We start from the raw sequence: 17,009 nt of genomic DNA on the forward strand, positions 1-17,009 counted from the left end.
ATTAACGACATCCTGAAATAATTTTCTTCTGAGCTCTGTACTTGCTTTGTATTGGAATTGATTGGGATTTTTTAAATTGTCTGCATTATTTCTAATAAACTATTAAGATACTTTATTATGATTTTTTTATTTTATGTATTAAAAACCCATACAACTTAAAAAAAAGAAAATGATGTTTTTTCTATGAAAAATTATCCAGCCGATCGCTTTTAGTCTGATCATAATGAAGCAACGGCCTTATCTGGGGTGTGGCAACATTGCAAACACACTCATAGAGGTGATGATCGCTTCATTGTGATACGCAAGCCCCTTCACCACAACAAGGTACCGATCACGAAGGGGAATTGACACATGTATGTGCCTTTTTTTTGTTTTGTTTTTGCAGCCACAGTGCAGCACTAGAGGCCAGAAAAATTAGGCATGTCCACATGCCTGAAAAATTTGGTATTGTTGCAACTGCTGCTGTAGCAGCGGCCGGAAAAATTGATGTTTTCCAGGCAGAAGTTGACTAAAACATTGCTGCTTGAACCCTAGTTGGTGACGGAGAATTCACGAAAGTCATCCGGTATGCAGACATTAAATACAGCAGCGTGGGGAATTTTTTGGGTTCAGGGTACGTGGCCTCTGAACACTGGGCATTATTCCAGGGCCAGTGGAAATCACAGCACCACGACCACGACGGCCCCTGCGGGGTGGCATGCCTCTGCCTGTAATATTTTTTTTTTAATGTGAAGTGGTACTATGCGTGCAAGGTACTGTGCCAACCTATATAAGTGGTGGGCAGTAGCCACAGTACAGTCTGTGTGGGCCTGACACACAAGGGCTTGCAAATGTGATTATATCACAGAAATTTTTTAAATTGAATTCTTTTTTATCTGCAAGGTATTTGAGTGACTGATACCCTGTAACGGTATGAGTGGAGGCCTAGCTACTATACAGTATGTGTGGGCCTGACACACACAGGCTTGCAAATGTGATTATATCACAGAAAAATTTTAAATTGATTTTTTTTTAATCTGCAAGGAATTTGAGTGAATGACACCCTGTAAAGGTATGAGTGGAGGCCTAGCAACTAGCCACTAGCCAGTATACAGTATGTGTGGGCCTGACACACAGGGGCTTGCAAATGTGATTATATCACAGAAATTTTTTAAATTGAATTTTTTTATATGCAAGGTATTTGAGTGAATGACACCCTGTAACAGTATGAGTGGAGGCCTAGCTACTATACAGTATGTGTGGGCGTGACACACACGGGCTTGCAAATGTGATTATATCACAGAAACATTTTAAATAGATTTTTTTTATCTGCAAGGCATTTGAGTGAATGACACCCTGTAACGGTATAAGTGGAGGCCTAGCCACTAGCCAGTATACAGTATGTGTGGGCCTGACACACACGGGCTTGCAAATGTCATTATATTACAGAAATTTTTTTTATAGAATTTTTTTTATCTGCAAGGTATTTGAGTGAATGACACCTTGTAACGGTATGAGTGGAGGACTAGCAACTATACAGTATGTGTGGGCCTGACACACACTGGCTTTTCAGTCACACCCTGTATGAATGGTGTGCACTGTGCACACAGTGCTATCTGTGACTGAGCCTGCAGCCTCTCACACACGGGCAGCCATGCAACTGTAATATATATATATATATATATATATATATATATATTTATAAAAAAAAAGCACACTGATGTACCAGCCCTGAAAAGATGAGTCTGTGGACACAGAACAATGCCCTAGCTAACGCTTTCCCTATTGAATCAGCATCAGCTACACTCTCCCTCCTCTCACTGTGAATGCAGCTTCCAAATGAATCTAAAATGGATGCTGTCCAGGAGGTGGGAGGGTCTGGGAGGGAGGGTCTGCTGCTGATTGGCTGGAATGTGTCTGCTGACTGTGAGGTACAGGGTCAAAGTTTGCTCAATGATGATGTATAGGGGGCGGACCGAACATCGCATATGTTCACCCGCAGCGGCGAACGCGAACAAGCTATGTTCGCCGGGAATTATTCGCCGGCGAATAGTTCGGGACATCTCTACTTATGATGAAAAAAATCCATGCAAACTCAATGTCACTTATTATCCAGAAATATGCCTATATGTTTCTGGCGCAGATTATGGCACAATGGTTAGTTGTGCTGCAATCTGTGACTTTTCCCTGCTCGCGCAAGGTCTAAAAAAGTGGGCATGGCTGCTGTCCCATCTCATTCATAACTTGATATGCCTATTTTAGGCATAGAAAATAGGCTAAATGTAATAAATTTTAATCTGTCTCTCATTATCCTATCTCCTGGCTAGGTCAGATAGCTGCTGTTAAAATGTTCATCCTGCCAAAAGTTCTCCACTACTTTTCCAATCTTCCTATAGAGATTACATTTACAGTCCTCAAACACAATTTTTCTGGACTTCAAGCACTTTTTCTTGACTTTATTTGGAATCACACCAGACAAATGGTAGCAACGAACAACCTATATCGTCCAATTCATCTAGGTGGTTTGAGTTATCCGAGTATTTTGATGTATCATCGGGCAGCTATTTTAGATAAATGTAAAAGTTGGTGGATTACAGACCATACCAAAAAATTGGTGACAATGGAAACTTACTTGACAGCTACTACCTCATTGAAGAATTATTTATGGTATATCTCTTTGACCAGATCTAATCCCCCCTCATCTTTCATTACTCTACCGGTCAGACACTTTTATGGAATAAAGTTCCTAGCATTAGGCAACTTATTCCGATGCGCTATAAGGATACTACTATAAGAGTTATGCAACTTATACTTCCTGACTCTAACTATAGGTTGTGGATACAACAGGGTATACTTACTTTAGGGGACATTAGTGAAGGTGGTATATTATTGTCTTTCTCTGACATTATGGACACTTATAATATCCTGAAAACAGATTATTATAAATATCTTTAATTACGCCACCTAAATTTTTCAATTTAATATTTAATTTGAATATTTTTTTACAAACACAGCTTTGTTGACCAATTGCATCTCCAAAAGTTATTGGGAAATCCAGTTACTTTGTAGCTCAGAATTGTTTTCTTTCCAAACTAAATGGAACTATGATTTAAAGTGTCACTTCTCTTCCAACCAGTGTGCTTTTGAGAGCAGATTGATGGGGAAAAACTTGTTTTAATTTGGCGCATTGCCACAACATGAGCAAATGTGAAAAAGTGAAAGCGTCTGAAGACTTTCCAAATGCATTGTACCTTCTAGAATTTGTATAAATCAGCAAATGGAATGCAAGAACAGATTTTGGGCAAAGTTTTTACCAAACTTAATAGTTTCCTATTCTATGCATGGGTTTACATGCCATTTAACCTAAAGCTAAACCTAACCTACTAAATTCATTAGCAGGACAGTATATGTCATGTTCATATTGCATGTGCACTATGTTACAAAGCATGTTTACCTTTCCCTGGAGGTTAACATGTAGCTTCAGTCCATGTTGCCAATATAAAGGAACTCTATTACTGGTATATGGATTATAGGGTTTTCTAAGACTTTTAGAAACTTTTCTCAAAGCAGGGGGCTAAATAAAAATCGACATACTCACCTTTTAGATGTTCCGCTGGTCCTTTGTCGCTACTCTGGTCCCTGACGCTTCTATCCTTCCTAGACAGTGGTCTTGTGTCCTTAGGAATAATTAGGCTCAAAAAGACATTAGGCAAGCCTAACAAAGAGATGCTCTTTCACAGTTATGATTGTGGGAAGAAGCATAGTCACAGTGCAAACTTTTTTTGAAAACTCAGGTACACTTTTAATTATTCCTTTATGTTTCCTTATAGCACACTGCAGATAATAAGTTCTATGTTAAAACAGAAATAAAAAAAAGATGTAGCAAACAATGTACACTATGATGAGATAACACTCCATAATTGTTTATGTCTGCCCCTGACTTTACTATGATTTCTACTCATTTCTCAGAACCCCACTACGAAAAGAACAGCAGTAAACCAGTTCACTCTATGGATATCAATGTAAAACACAAATGTCAACAATAGTTAACGAATATGATCCTTTTTAAAATTGGAAGAAAGTCTTTAAGACAAGTCTATATAGACTGAGTTTAGGAATAATTTCTGTTTTCTTTTTTCTTTGTATTATTTGTTCGTTATATCTCATACACTACATGGTTACAATCCTTCTGGCAATAAATATAACCGTTACATTCATACAAAGGGTATCGAAACTCCAAGAGCAGGAGAAAAGTGATTGCTAAGACTAATGCCAATGTAAAACCTATAAAATAGTTTAAAATGGTTTACCTTGAACCTCTTTCGAAGACTATGTCAAGGAACTTCTTGAACTGACTGTCAATTTTCTACCAAGTTGGATTTATGTAGCAATACAGAGAATTTAAAATTCTATGTAGCCTTGTACCTGTTTTTAACAGTTCTGATAAAAGACTTACATTACACTACAGTTTATTAAAGGTTTGTACTTTTCTCCCTAGTATGCTATTCAAAGTAGGTTCAAGATAAACCAAACTTTTGATCAAAAATTACCCTAATTTAAAGCAAAGTGACGTTGGATTGTAACAATATATTCACATGTTAGATATAGTATGTTGCAGAAATTTCTGGAACTGAAAAGCTGTTCCATTCATGGGGTTGTTTTGAAGGCAAAGACATAGATTTATGCAGGCTCCATTCAGATGAATTGGACAGTTACAGACATTTTTGCAACATATCTGCCACATGTCAATTAACCCTAAAATGGAATGAGGCTGCTGACGAGAGAAATAATTACAGTAAAGCTCTTTTACATTTTGTTCAATTATTTATTCATTCATTCATTTATAGGGGACAGTCTCTATACTACTACTGAAGAGCATATCTACAGTAGACTGCTATTGCAATCTTTTTCCAAAAATCAATCACTCTTTCATTTAAATATCTGGACAGCAATCTGTAATTATTGTACTTACAATGTACATCATATAAATAAAGGATAATATTTTCAATTTTTTCAAGGGGCATTCCCATCTGGCACACTATTGGCATATTGCTAGAATATGCCATTAATGTCAGGTGCAGGTGCCACCTCTGGGATCCATTACCATCTCCAGAATGGGGGCCCCCAAAGTCAAAGGAGATGCCCACTATCTGTTCACCACTATGGGAGTTCTGAAAATAGCTGACTGCTTGACTATTTTCAGCAGTCCAATAGCCATGAATGTAGTGGTGGATGCACACATGTGGCTTGATGTACCCCCGTTATCCCTGTACAGAGATTAAAGGGTGAACATAACTAGAATGACTAAGGCTCAGGCAAAGTAGTGGAACCAACAGCCCATATAAATAGGAGATGTGATCAGCAACTTAGTTAGCAGCTGAACAGAGAGCAAAATGGAAAGTTTAAAGAGGTTTTCTGGTCCCAAAATCAAAATTCCTTTTATGTGCTCCCAACACCCCTCACCATGCATACATATGCCCCCAATACCAGTTTTTTATGTCCGAGCTTTCCTTTCTCCCTCGAAGACATCAGATTATCCTGGCAGACCTGTTTACTTTCTCCCCTTCTTGTTTTGTTGAATACATAACTTTATTGATACACAAGCCTGGCTGCACTGCCCAGTGATGAGTCAGAGGCTGGCCACGCCCCCCACTCTGGCCTGCCTGCAGCAGCTACTCCTATAACTCCTGTGTCCATCTTTCTGCACCCAGACATGATTCTACTTCACTCAGTGTCTAAATCTCATCACTGACCATCCACAGGCTCTGCCCTCACATGTGTATCTAATCCTATACTGTGTGACACAGCATGCTGAGCTGTGTATCTAATCCCATCAGTGACCATCCACAGGCTCTGCCCTCACATGTGTATCTAATCCTATACTGTGTGACACAGCATGCTGAGCTGTGTATCTAATCCCATCACTGACCGTCCACAGGCTCTGCCCTCACCATCTCCAGAGTGTAATAAACAGCTGGAAGCAGCAAGCACACCCAAACACATCTGTATCTAATCCTATCCTGTGTGATACAGCCTGCTGAGCTGTGTATCTAAACTCATCACTGACCGTCCACGGGCTCTTCCCTCACCATCTCCAGAGTGTGATAAACAGCTGTAATCGGCAAGCATGTACAAACACATCTGTATCTAATCCTAACATGTACGTGTGCCTATTGTGTGCAATACTGCTTGCTGAAGTGTATATCTAATCCCATATTCTATGATACAGTCTGCTGAGCTGTGTATCTAATTCCATTTTGTATCATAAAACCTGCTAAGCTGTGTATCTAAACCTTTATGCACACAACCGTATCCATTTTGCGATCCACATTTTTTGCAGTCCCATTGAGTTCTATGGATTTGAGATCCTCATTTTGAAGACCAGAATAGGACATATTTTGTCTTTATTGGAACGGACATACGGATGTAAAAAAAACACTGATAACGTCCATGTGCTTTCCACATTGGTATGTCAGTTCTGCGAAATATAGAACATGTCCTATTCTGGTCCTCATAATGCAGATCTAAAACCCATAGAACTCAATGGGACTGCAAAAAAAAGTGAATCGCACATGAACAGTAACCTTATCTAGTGGATCCGCAACTTGCAGACCGCAAAACCAAAATGGTTCTGTGCACGAGCCCTATCACTTATACTCAGCGCCTATAACAGTGACATCCACAGTGCTCCCACAACAATGACATCCACAGTGCCCCCATAACAATGACATCTACAGTGCATCCATAAAAATGATATCCACGGTGCCCCCATAACAGTGCCATCCACAGTGCCCCCATTACAGTGACATCCACAGTGCACCCATTACAGTGACATCCACAGTGCCCCCATAACAATGAAATTCACAGCGCCCCCATAACAATGACATCCACAATGCCCCCATAACAATTACATCTACAGCACCCCCATAACAGTGACATCCAAGGTGCCCCCATAACAGTGACATCCAAGGTGACCCCATAACAGTGACATCCACAGTGCGTCCATAACAGAGCCATCCATAGTGCGTCCATAACAGTGACATCCACAGTGCCCCATAACAGTGACATCCACAGTGCGTCCATAACAGTGACATCCACAGTGCCCCCATAACAGTGACATCCACAGTGCCCAATAACAGTGACATCCACAGTGCCCCCATAACAGTGACATCCACAGTGCCCCATAACAGTGACATCCACAGTGCCCCCATAACAATTACATCTACAGCACCCCCATAACAGTGACATCTGCAGTGCCCCCATAACAGTGACATCCACAGTGCCCCCATAACAGTGACATCCACAGTGCCCCCATAACAATTACATCCATGGCGCCCCAATAAAACTGACATCCACGGTGCCCCCATAACAGTGCCATCCACAGTGCGTCCATAACAGGGACATCCACAGTGCCCCCATAACAATGACATCCACAGTGCCCCTATAAAAGTGACATCCACAGTGCCACCATAACAGTGCCATTCACAGTGCATCCATGACAGGGACATCCACAGTGACTCCATAACAATGACCTCCACAGTGCCCCCATAAAAGTGACATCCACAGTGCCCCTAAAACAATGACATCCACAGCGCTCCCATAACAATGACATCCACAATGCCCCCATAACAATGACATCTACAGCACCCCCATAACAGTGACATCCACGGTGCCCCTATAACAGTGCCACCCACAGTGCATCCATAACAGTGACATCCACAGTGCGTCCATAACAGTGACATCCATAGTGCGTCCATAACAGTGCCATCCACAGTGTTCCCATAACAGTGTCATCCACAGTGTGTCCATAACAGTGACATCCACAGTGTGTCTATAACAGTGACATTCACGGTGCCCCCATAACAGTGCCATCCACAGTGCCCCCATAACAGTGACATCTACAGTACTCCCATTCTACCATTCATTGCCCCCCTTGTGCCATCCACTGCCCCTTGTGTCATCCAGTGCCCCCTTGTTTGCCATCCAGCGCTCCTGTTTGACATCCAGTGCCCCCATTCTGCCATCCATTGCCCCCCTTGTGCCATCCAGTGCCCCCTTGTGCTATACAGTGCCCCTTTGTGCCATCAATTGCCCCCTTGTGACATTCACAGTGCCCGATGTGCCATACACAATGCCCCCAAAGTGCCCATGTGCCATTCATAGTGCCCCTAAAGACATCCACAGTGCCCCCAAAGTGCCATACACATTGCCCACAAGGGCACCCATGTGTCATCCAAATTGACCCCATGTTCCATCCACAGTGCCCATGTGCCATCCACAGTGCCCCTAGAGTGCCCATGTGCCATCCATAGTTCCCCTAATGACATCCACAGTGCCCCCAAAGTGCCACCCACAGTGCCCACAAGGGCACCCATGTTCCATCCAAAGTGCATCCTGTCACTCATGTACAGCGCTTACATTGCAATGTACATGAGTCAGTACAGGCTTCACATAGAACCCTGTACACTCAGAAGACAGCCGGTGCATGCGCAGTAGTATGCAAGCGACGGGACCGAGGAAGGCTGGCAGGAGGCGGTGACGTCAGTGATGACGTTCCGTCTCCTGCCTCAGGCAGGAAAAGAAGAAGACAGCACTGGACCGGAAGACTTGAAATTGCTTCAGGAGTGGTCCTGTAACTGTGAAGAGAATCATAGGAAGGGCTGCGCTGTGGAGGGTAAGTATTGGTGTAATAACTAGTGATGAGCGGCAGGGACAATATTAGAATTCGCAATATTTCACGAATATTTGGGCGAATATTCGCCATATATTCGAGAATTCGTGATCTCCAGGCATTATTTTCTTGATTGCGAAAATTTGCATAAAAATTCACATAAACTGGAACAAAAATAAAAAAAATCTAATATTCACGATTCCGAATATATTTCGCGATATTCTAAATATTTGCAAATTCTCGAAGTGCCGATATTCGCAATTAAAATTTGCAGTTTGAATATTCGTGATCAACACTAGTAATAACCTTCCCTCCACAGGTAATGAAGATGGGCAATTTTCAAGTAGGAATTGTACGAAAATACGATTGCGCTCCAGATATTCCTGAGGTCCTCTTTAACACCATGCGGTTTACACCATCAGATCTAAGCACGGGACAAAATGTAAGTACTAAACATCTTTTTTTATTTTTTTATTTGCTTCAAACTTATTTTCAAAAAGCTAAATACCTACTTCGTATGAAATCACTAGATATTAGATAACATGTGACCCAAACCCTAGCTCACATGGCCACGATCACATGGAAACACCAACCACTCATACATTACCCCGCCCACACTCAGGTCCTACTTCGCATGTAACCACTATATATTAAATCACATGATCGGACCTACGTGGCCCAAACTTTAGCTCACATGGCCACGATCACATGGAAATACCAACCACTCATAGATTACCCCGCCTACACTAAGGTCCGAGGGTAATAGGCTGGTTGAGATGCTTTATGCTTCCTATCAATATCTAGTGCAGTCTGTCTACTGTGCCATATGCCACTTGTAGGGGTGGGGGTCTAGGGGGCCACCTTGCTCTGGTGCAGACCTGGGGATACACCTGTTCAGAAGGATGGCATCTGGTGACAGGTTTCATTTAAGTCAAATAAATGAGCAATTTCTATGTGACTGGGAAACAATTTTTACATAGTGTTCTGTAAAGTATAAACAAATAAAATGAATCATAATTTTATTTTTCAGTTTATGTAGCTGTATGATTCCTGTTTGCCTTACAAAATGTGTAGCGATGGCAAATATTTATAAGACATAGCTCCGTCAAATTTATATATATATATTTTTTTACTTCTTTCATCAAAGAACAAGAGCTAGGCTTCAATATGTCTGTACAAGATGGAAATACAGTGGAAAAGCCCACTGTGGACTTTGCTGTGGATTCACAGTAAAATCTTGTTGCAGAAGTAGATGTGGATTTTACCTTCTCCATTGCAAAGGGTGAAATTCGCAGTGTAGATCCAGAGCATACATTAACGCGCTACAGATTTCATATCCACACCTAAAGTCAGTTTATACAATGAGGATTTTTTTACGCAATTTATGGAGGTTTCTTCAAATTTCATGCCAATTTGTTGCATGACAATACACTATGGCAAATCAATGGCATATCTGTAACACCCCAGAGTGCTACTATCTTTTATGGTCTAACCTGCATGTCATCTATATATTTATTTCCAGGTCCCTCAACACTGTGCATATATATTAATGTTATGTAACTGTTCATGTAATGTGCCAGGCAGAGGTGTATGTAGGTAGAATGCAGTGTTCCATTCCATTCTAACCCCCCCCCCCCCCCCCTCTGTAGGGAAATGGGCTAGTCCTTTTTCCTGAAGGAAGGGTGGGGACCAGTTAGAAGTGAGTTGGAGTTTACCCCCTGCAAGGGGAAGGGTGTGCAGGGGCATGTCTCTGCTGGACGTGCCCATGCCAGGCAGAGCACCTTAAGCTCTGCCAGCCAGGGACGCTGAATCATAGAAACCTCAGGAGCCAGGAGTTTAGTTCCTCGGCTGAAGATAAGTCAAAATAAAAAGTGAAGTGCAGCGTAAGGAAGAAGCCAAGTTATCCAGTCAGCTTGTCAGTACAGCAGAGTGAGAGAAACAGATATAGCAGAGTTGAGTTTGCCTGCCAGTTTAATGCTAAAGCCTGCTGGAACCAAGACAAGGCCTGTAAACTGTTTGAAGAATTGTTTATTCCAAGTTAAGCTGCCACTTCATCTCAAGGTCTGGACTCATTGTATTCTTTCCAATCCCTCAATTATTCCCCCCTATTTATTGCTTCGGAGCCAAAGCCTGGGGTCCAGCGGTATATCAGTAGGAGCACCAAGACACACTTAAAGAGACATTTAGGCTGCACTACACCACTTGGGATTCCTACTAAATCTGGAACGCAAAATAGAGGGCCCTAGGGAGAGACACCCGTTGCATATCCACTATTTGTGAATGTAACCTTCGTTTGTAGATTTACTCTACCAGTAGTTTCAACTAAGCTTTTATTTTCATCATGACTATTAGACCATTTTTTTTGTTATTTCAGCTCTAATTAATTTTTCCATGAAAAGTTGTTCCATGGCTTTTCGAGGCAATTAAAATGTTGTCCGTTGTTTATATTGTGGCGAAAATTTTTAAAAATTGTGAAAAAATATTGTCAATCCCCAAGAATTAAAGGGGTTATGCCCTCCTGCCACCTGATGCCTGAGCATAGTTCCATCTCACCATAGAAACAGTGAAAGAGGACTTTTTGTAATTTACTTTATTGCACCTTTCCCTGTGCACTTAAAATCCATGTTTCTGTACATGGCTGACTTCTCAGCGGTGTACGGAGTACGGATTCGCAGCACATGGAGTATGGGCAGGAGTACACATTGCTGCTCCTACCTGTCCCCCCTTTAACCATGTGCTATGCCAGGATTAGCTGAGTGGGCTCCAGCCTCTGCCTGCTTCGCTAAGCTAAGAGCTTACATGCAGGACTTTTAGCTTAGGGCTCTTTCACACTTGCGTTCTTTTCTTCCGGCATAGAGTTCCGTCGTCGGGGCTCTATGCCGGAAGAATCATTCTCAGTTTTATCCTAATGCATTCTGAATGGAGAGAAATCCGTTCAGGATGCATCAGGATGTCTTCAGTTCCGGACCGGAAAGTTTTTTGGCCGGAGAAAATACCGCAGCATGCTGCGCTTTTTGCTCCGGCCAAAAATCCTGAACACTTGCCGCAAGGCCAGATCCGGAATTAATGCCCATTGAAAGGCATTAATCCGGATCCGGCCTTAAGCTAAACGTCGTTTCGGCGCATTGCCGGATCCGACGTTTAGCTTTTTCTGAATGGTTACCATGGCTGCCGGGACGCTAAAGTCCTGGCAGCCATGGTAAAGTGTAGTGGGGAGCGGGGGAGCAGTATACTTACCGTCCGTGCAGCTCCCCGGGCGCTCCAGAGTGACGTCAGGGCGCCCCACGCGCATGGATGACGTGATCGCATGGCTTCCTCACTGTGACGTAGTCGGTGCAGGCGCAGTGAGGAAGCCGGCACCAGGATCGCATCATTCACTCACTGCGCCTGCGCCGAAGACCGAAGTGAACGGCGCAGGCGCGGGATTTCGCCAACGATGCAGGGAACAGTGGCATCAATCAAGAGGAGCTGGGCGGGCACAACACAGGACCTGAGCGGAATACAGGGTGAGTGGACGGAGCCTCTAGGTGCTGATTTTACGCCCATATAGCACCTAGAGGCTCATTAGCATATAATAAAAGTGCATTTTTAACTAAAACGGCTGCAGGGACTAACATTAGAAACATACTGTAGCGCATCGCTAATGTCAGTCAGCTACATAACAGTATTTCTGGTGGTAGAAACCCTTTAAATGTGAGCCTTCATTGTACCAAATGTTTTTAGTTCAAGTTAGATAAATAGCCATTTAATGCAATGCAATTTTTCATGCCTTCAGCTACCATCAATATACTTTATAAGGGAATCTCACTAGGGGAATTGACAAAACAGAGAAATCCAAGCATTTATATTGGTTTTAACTCATCTGCAAAATGTTAATTTACTTACCAATATTGGATATCTTAATGGAAAAAAAAAAGGATAATGGAGGAGCTGCAGGGGATAAAGAGGGTTCAGCCACCCATTGATGTGATGGGAAGTTAACATTGTGATAAGGGCTGGTAAGCTACAGTATATGAAAATATTTAACCTGTAGTAAACATATACATGATGGATAAACCATGTTTTTCTATATCAAACATATCTAACTCATACTTCTATGGATAAAGATGTATTGAAGATATAGTTAGCCTTTGTAAAAACTAAACTTGTATAATGCAATATATAAATCATTGTTTGATATTGAATTCTGCTCATCAGTTGTGATGGTTTATGTCTAACTGAACTGAGCAATGGATAATCAAATATTGTTGAAGAAAGAAGAAAAAGGAGGGTGATCCAATCCGTTTTCTATAATGTATAATGACATATCCTTTATTGTAAAGCAAACACCACACAATTTAAAACATACAAACTGATACTCATCCTATAAGATGACCCCAGCACACTGGTCTCCCACAAAACATAGAGGGTAAATATGATGGCACAACCCTCATGAACATATGTTGTCAAATAAATACTTGTATATATAAAATGTTTCCCTGATCTCAAAATAATGACAAACATGTATTCAGCAAGTGGTAGTAGTTTATTGGGTGAAACTGTCGTTCGTGCAGGCACTTAAAACATTGCCTCTGGGCTCACCTCCACTTAAAGAGCAGCCAGCTGCTCATCTTAGCGTGTAAACATGCCTTTAGAGAAAGAGAATACAAAATAAATAAATCATCAGACCTCAGATCAGACCCCCAATCTTCATCACACCTCAGATCAGACCCCCAAATCATACCCTCAACCTTCATCAGACCTCAGATCAGACCCCCAATCTTCATCACACCTCAGATCAGACCCCCAAATCATACCCTCAACCTTCATCAGACTTCAGATAAGATCCTCAATCTTCATCAAACCCCAAAATCAGACCGCCCCAATCTTCATCAGATCTCACATCAGACCCCCAATATTCATCAGACCAATTAATCAGAACACTGTCTCTCATCAGACCTAAAATTAGACCCTCAAATCAGATCCCCACTCCTCATCAAACCTCAGATCAGACCCCAAATCAGATCCCCACTCCTCATCAAACCTCAGATCAGACCCCAAATCAGATCCCCATTCCTCATCAAACTTCAGATCAGACAAAAGAAATACAGTGCTGCCTCTGGATACAATGGCCTCAGGATACAATATTTTCAACACACAATGGTCTTTTCTGACCCATAGTAAGTTGAAACTGGACTCAACATACAATGCCCCAGACTCAGATCCAACCAATTAAGCCCTCTTCTCTGGTAAAATAACTGTATTAATTGCTAGTTAGCATTTATTCCTGACTGTTATATGTAAGGGCTTATTTTATCTGTCTTAGTTATCTGATTATTTTTCTTAAATCTTTATTTTCTCTTGAATGACATTTTTGGGCTTTGGAATCAATTACTCAGGTTACAGTGGTTTCAACATCTAGTGGTCGTCTTGGAACCAATTAATATCGTAACTTGAGGAACCATTGTGAATTAACTTTCCTCTCCTGCTCCGGACAGCACCACCACTTGCTAGATCCAGTGCGTTCTTCCTGCACTCACCTCTCCCTGGTGTTCTGATGGCACTGCACTGTGACCTGACATTGCACCGTGTCCGTTCATAGTGCGTTACGTCCTGACGTTGTATGCAGTCAGAACACAGCATAGCAGGTGTTGGCAGAAGACCAGGGAGTGGTGAGTACAGCCAGCACCAGGAGCGCTATATTCACCATTTCCAAAATTGAAGCGCTCATTAGTATTTGCTTCATAAGACACTTGGGAGAAAAATGTACATCTTATGAAATGAAAAATACGGTATTTGCCAGGGGTTTGTGCCTTCATATTTAACAACTTTTATGGTCAGAATCATCTTATTATGATGGGTCCCAGTCCCAGTTTGTGACTGTTTTTAAGTTCCAATATTTAGATAATGCTGTATATACTAATTTAGATAAACTAGGCTGTGCGTCTGTGGGATGCCTCCTTCTTCTATTAATGGGGAGGTGCCCACATGTTTTTAGTCTGTAGATGCATTTGTAGACTCAAGACTATTAGGCATAAAAGATAATCAATGAAAAATATAAACTACATAATTGTATTGCACCGCTTCTCAAAAAAGGCTTATGTGTAGAATGTTATCAACATTAATCCTAACTCTTAAATGAAAAATTGTGATTGTATACATGCTTTTCCAGGCAGTGGCTCAGCCATTGCAACATGTTATATATCTTTTTTGACATCTGTGTTCAGACCTCTTTTAATTGTTTTGAAAATCCCATAAAGGACATGGAGCATATGAACCTGGCCAGCTGGAAGGCAGAGCAAACCACAGGTGTCAATATTGCTTTCATGACCAGGCCAAAAATGTGTGTCCCATCTGTCTTTTCTGCTTCAGGTCCTGTTCTCATTACCAATGCTGTCTCCTGACACAGTATACCAGGAAGTAGAATAAATAACACTTAAAGGGACATTCATGGTTAAAATTTATTCAAAATTCATAGTTTCCAATTGTTTCTGGAAGTTGCAGAAACCATCTAGAATTAAAAGAGGGGGGTCCCCTAAACTTCAGGCTGGGGATCTGTTGTAAGGACTGTTAAGAACTTAGCAAGGGGTGGGGCTAGACTTGTCTGGTTTCCAATACAGACAGAAGAGTTGTGGGGAGATTATTTGGAGAGGCTACCAACTATATGCTAGTTAATGTCATACATTAACTAGTACAATACAATCCACACCAACTAAGGATTAAATATGCTAAAATCTGAGAATTAATAAATTGACAATGAGGTATCTGGCAGAAATCAACCGCCTTATGTTGGCAAACTTTATTTTTTAAGCAGAATTATTAGTATTTGTCTGTCTGTATGTGAATTATAACTGTTGGCCGCTATAATGTAATTACATTTGTAGACCCTATCATAATTTATTGCTCTATAGCTTATGAAAAAAAGCTGAAATCAACAAAAATAAAAGCAGCATACACTCTTCTATCCGGACCTTTCACATTGTTGCTGTTCCTGAATTATTATTTATAGCTGGTTAATTGAGGCTCATTTACATTTTACATAAAACAAAAAGCTGATTTTCGAGTGGAATAATATCCTACTGATTTCATTAATCATCCAAGATGTGATTGAGCAATTACTAATCAGGCAGCACTCACAAATACGGCAACAGGCACTGCAGCCTTGGATTAAGGGAACGATAGATATTCCTTCAATCTTTACCTTGCTCTTTGGTTCCCTAGAGCAATCAATGTAATAAACTAGAATAAGGAAAGAAATGATTGGAAAACCAGCACATTTACAGTGAAACCGTACAGATGTGAGTGCAGCCTTCCAGCGCTCATCCACAGCAGCATTTACATTTAACTCTGCATTGCAAGGACAGCTTTTAGACAAGCCAAATGCAAGTGACGATAATGAAATGAATTCATATTAACTTACCAGATCCATTAATATTTTCCTCACATGAGTACCATATCCCAGTGTGAAAGTATCTGAAGAGAAACCTGTCATCCCCTGTCTCCCAGCTGTAGTGAACCACATTGGAGTTGCTCTCATTGTGACTCTCATCACCATTGTAGTTGATACAGTTTGTCTTCTTGCCTTTGCCACAGTTTGGCTTAGGCACCCTCTGTGTTCCCTCGCACCAGTATGTTGTGATGAAAGCTGTGGTCGAAAACAAAAGGGCTACTAAGTTCAAACACACAGCAAGCAGGGCTCTGTGTCTTCTCTTTGATTTCCTCATTATTCACCCATGCCCAAATGACATGCAGTTTGAGTACAGAAAGCCTTTCAGTTCTGTTTTCTGTCTTCCAAACATATATGCAAATCCACTTTCCAACTAAGCTGCGACAAGCATGGAAAGAACATTTAGCCACCAATGTGACACTGTTGTGTAGTTGTAAATCTGCAGATGGGAAGCCAAGAGATGCACTCCAGCTACCTAAAGATGTCACCGTGTGCTGATAAGATCATATGTGGTCTGCCTCTCAGGAAGCAAGGATGCTGAGCTAAAATCTGTTAACATGAGCACATGATATTGAGGGCTTTGGAAAGCCTCCAGTGGGAGACACCTGCAGGCTGATCGCATTCATTGTCATTGTAGCCTACTTAGAATATAAATACACTATGAAGTCACACAGCTTGTCTTTTTGAATTACCCTAGTCTCAATAAAGATAGTGCACTAATAAATAAAGACTGACCCGGTCACTAAAGAATGAATGTATTTTCTGTCAGAGTTAGGATTTCATAAATGATTTATTCACCAAACAAGAATGACAATAAACTAAAGGCGTAAATCGCACAATAGCTCCCAAATGTATAGAAAGATAAATGATTTTATATGTTTTTCTATATAACGTTTATATATTTAGTATTAGTAATAATGATACACTCAAAAT

General features: G+C 41.3%; 1 protein-coding gene across 1 annotated transcript in view; it reads right to left on the minus strand.

The window, feature by feature from the left end:
• The window catches only part of GSG1L (GSG1 like), a 290,811-nt gene extending 274,378 nt beyond the window's left edge, over nt 1-16,433 (minus strand). Inside the window, exon 1 of the mRNA XM_044304130.1 lies at nt 16,050-16,433. Within this exon, the coding sequence (XP_044160065.1) occupies nt 16,050-16,353 (304 nt within the window). The 5' untranslated portion in view covers nt 16,354-16,433. The remainder of the gene's footprint in view (nt 1-16,049) is intronic.
• Between the last annotated feature and the right edge of the window lie 576 nt (nt 16,434-17,009).

Source organism: Bufo gargarizans, chromosome 8 (assembly GCF_014858855.1).
Source record: "Bufo gargarizans isolate SCDJY-AF-19 chromosome 8, ASM1485885v1, whole genome shotgun sequence".
Taxonomy (NCBI): domain Eukaryota; kingdom Metazoa; phylum Chordata; class Amphibia; order Anura; family Bufonidae; genus Bufo; species Bufo gargarizans.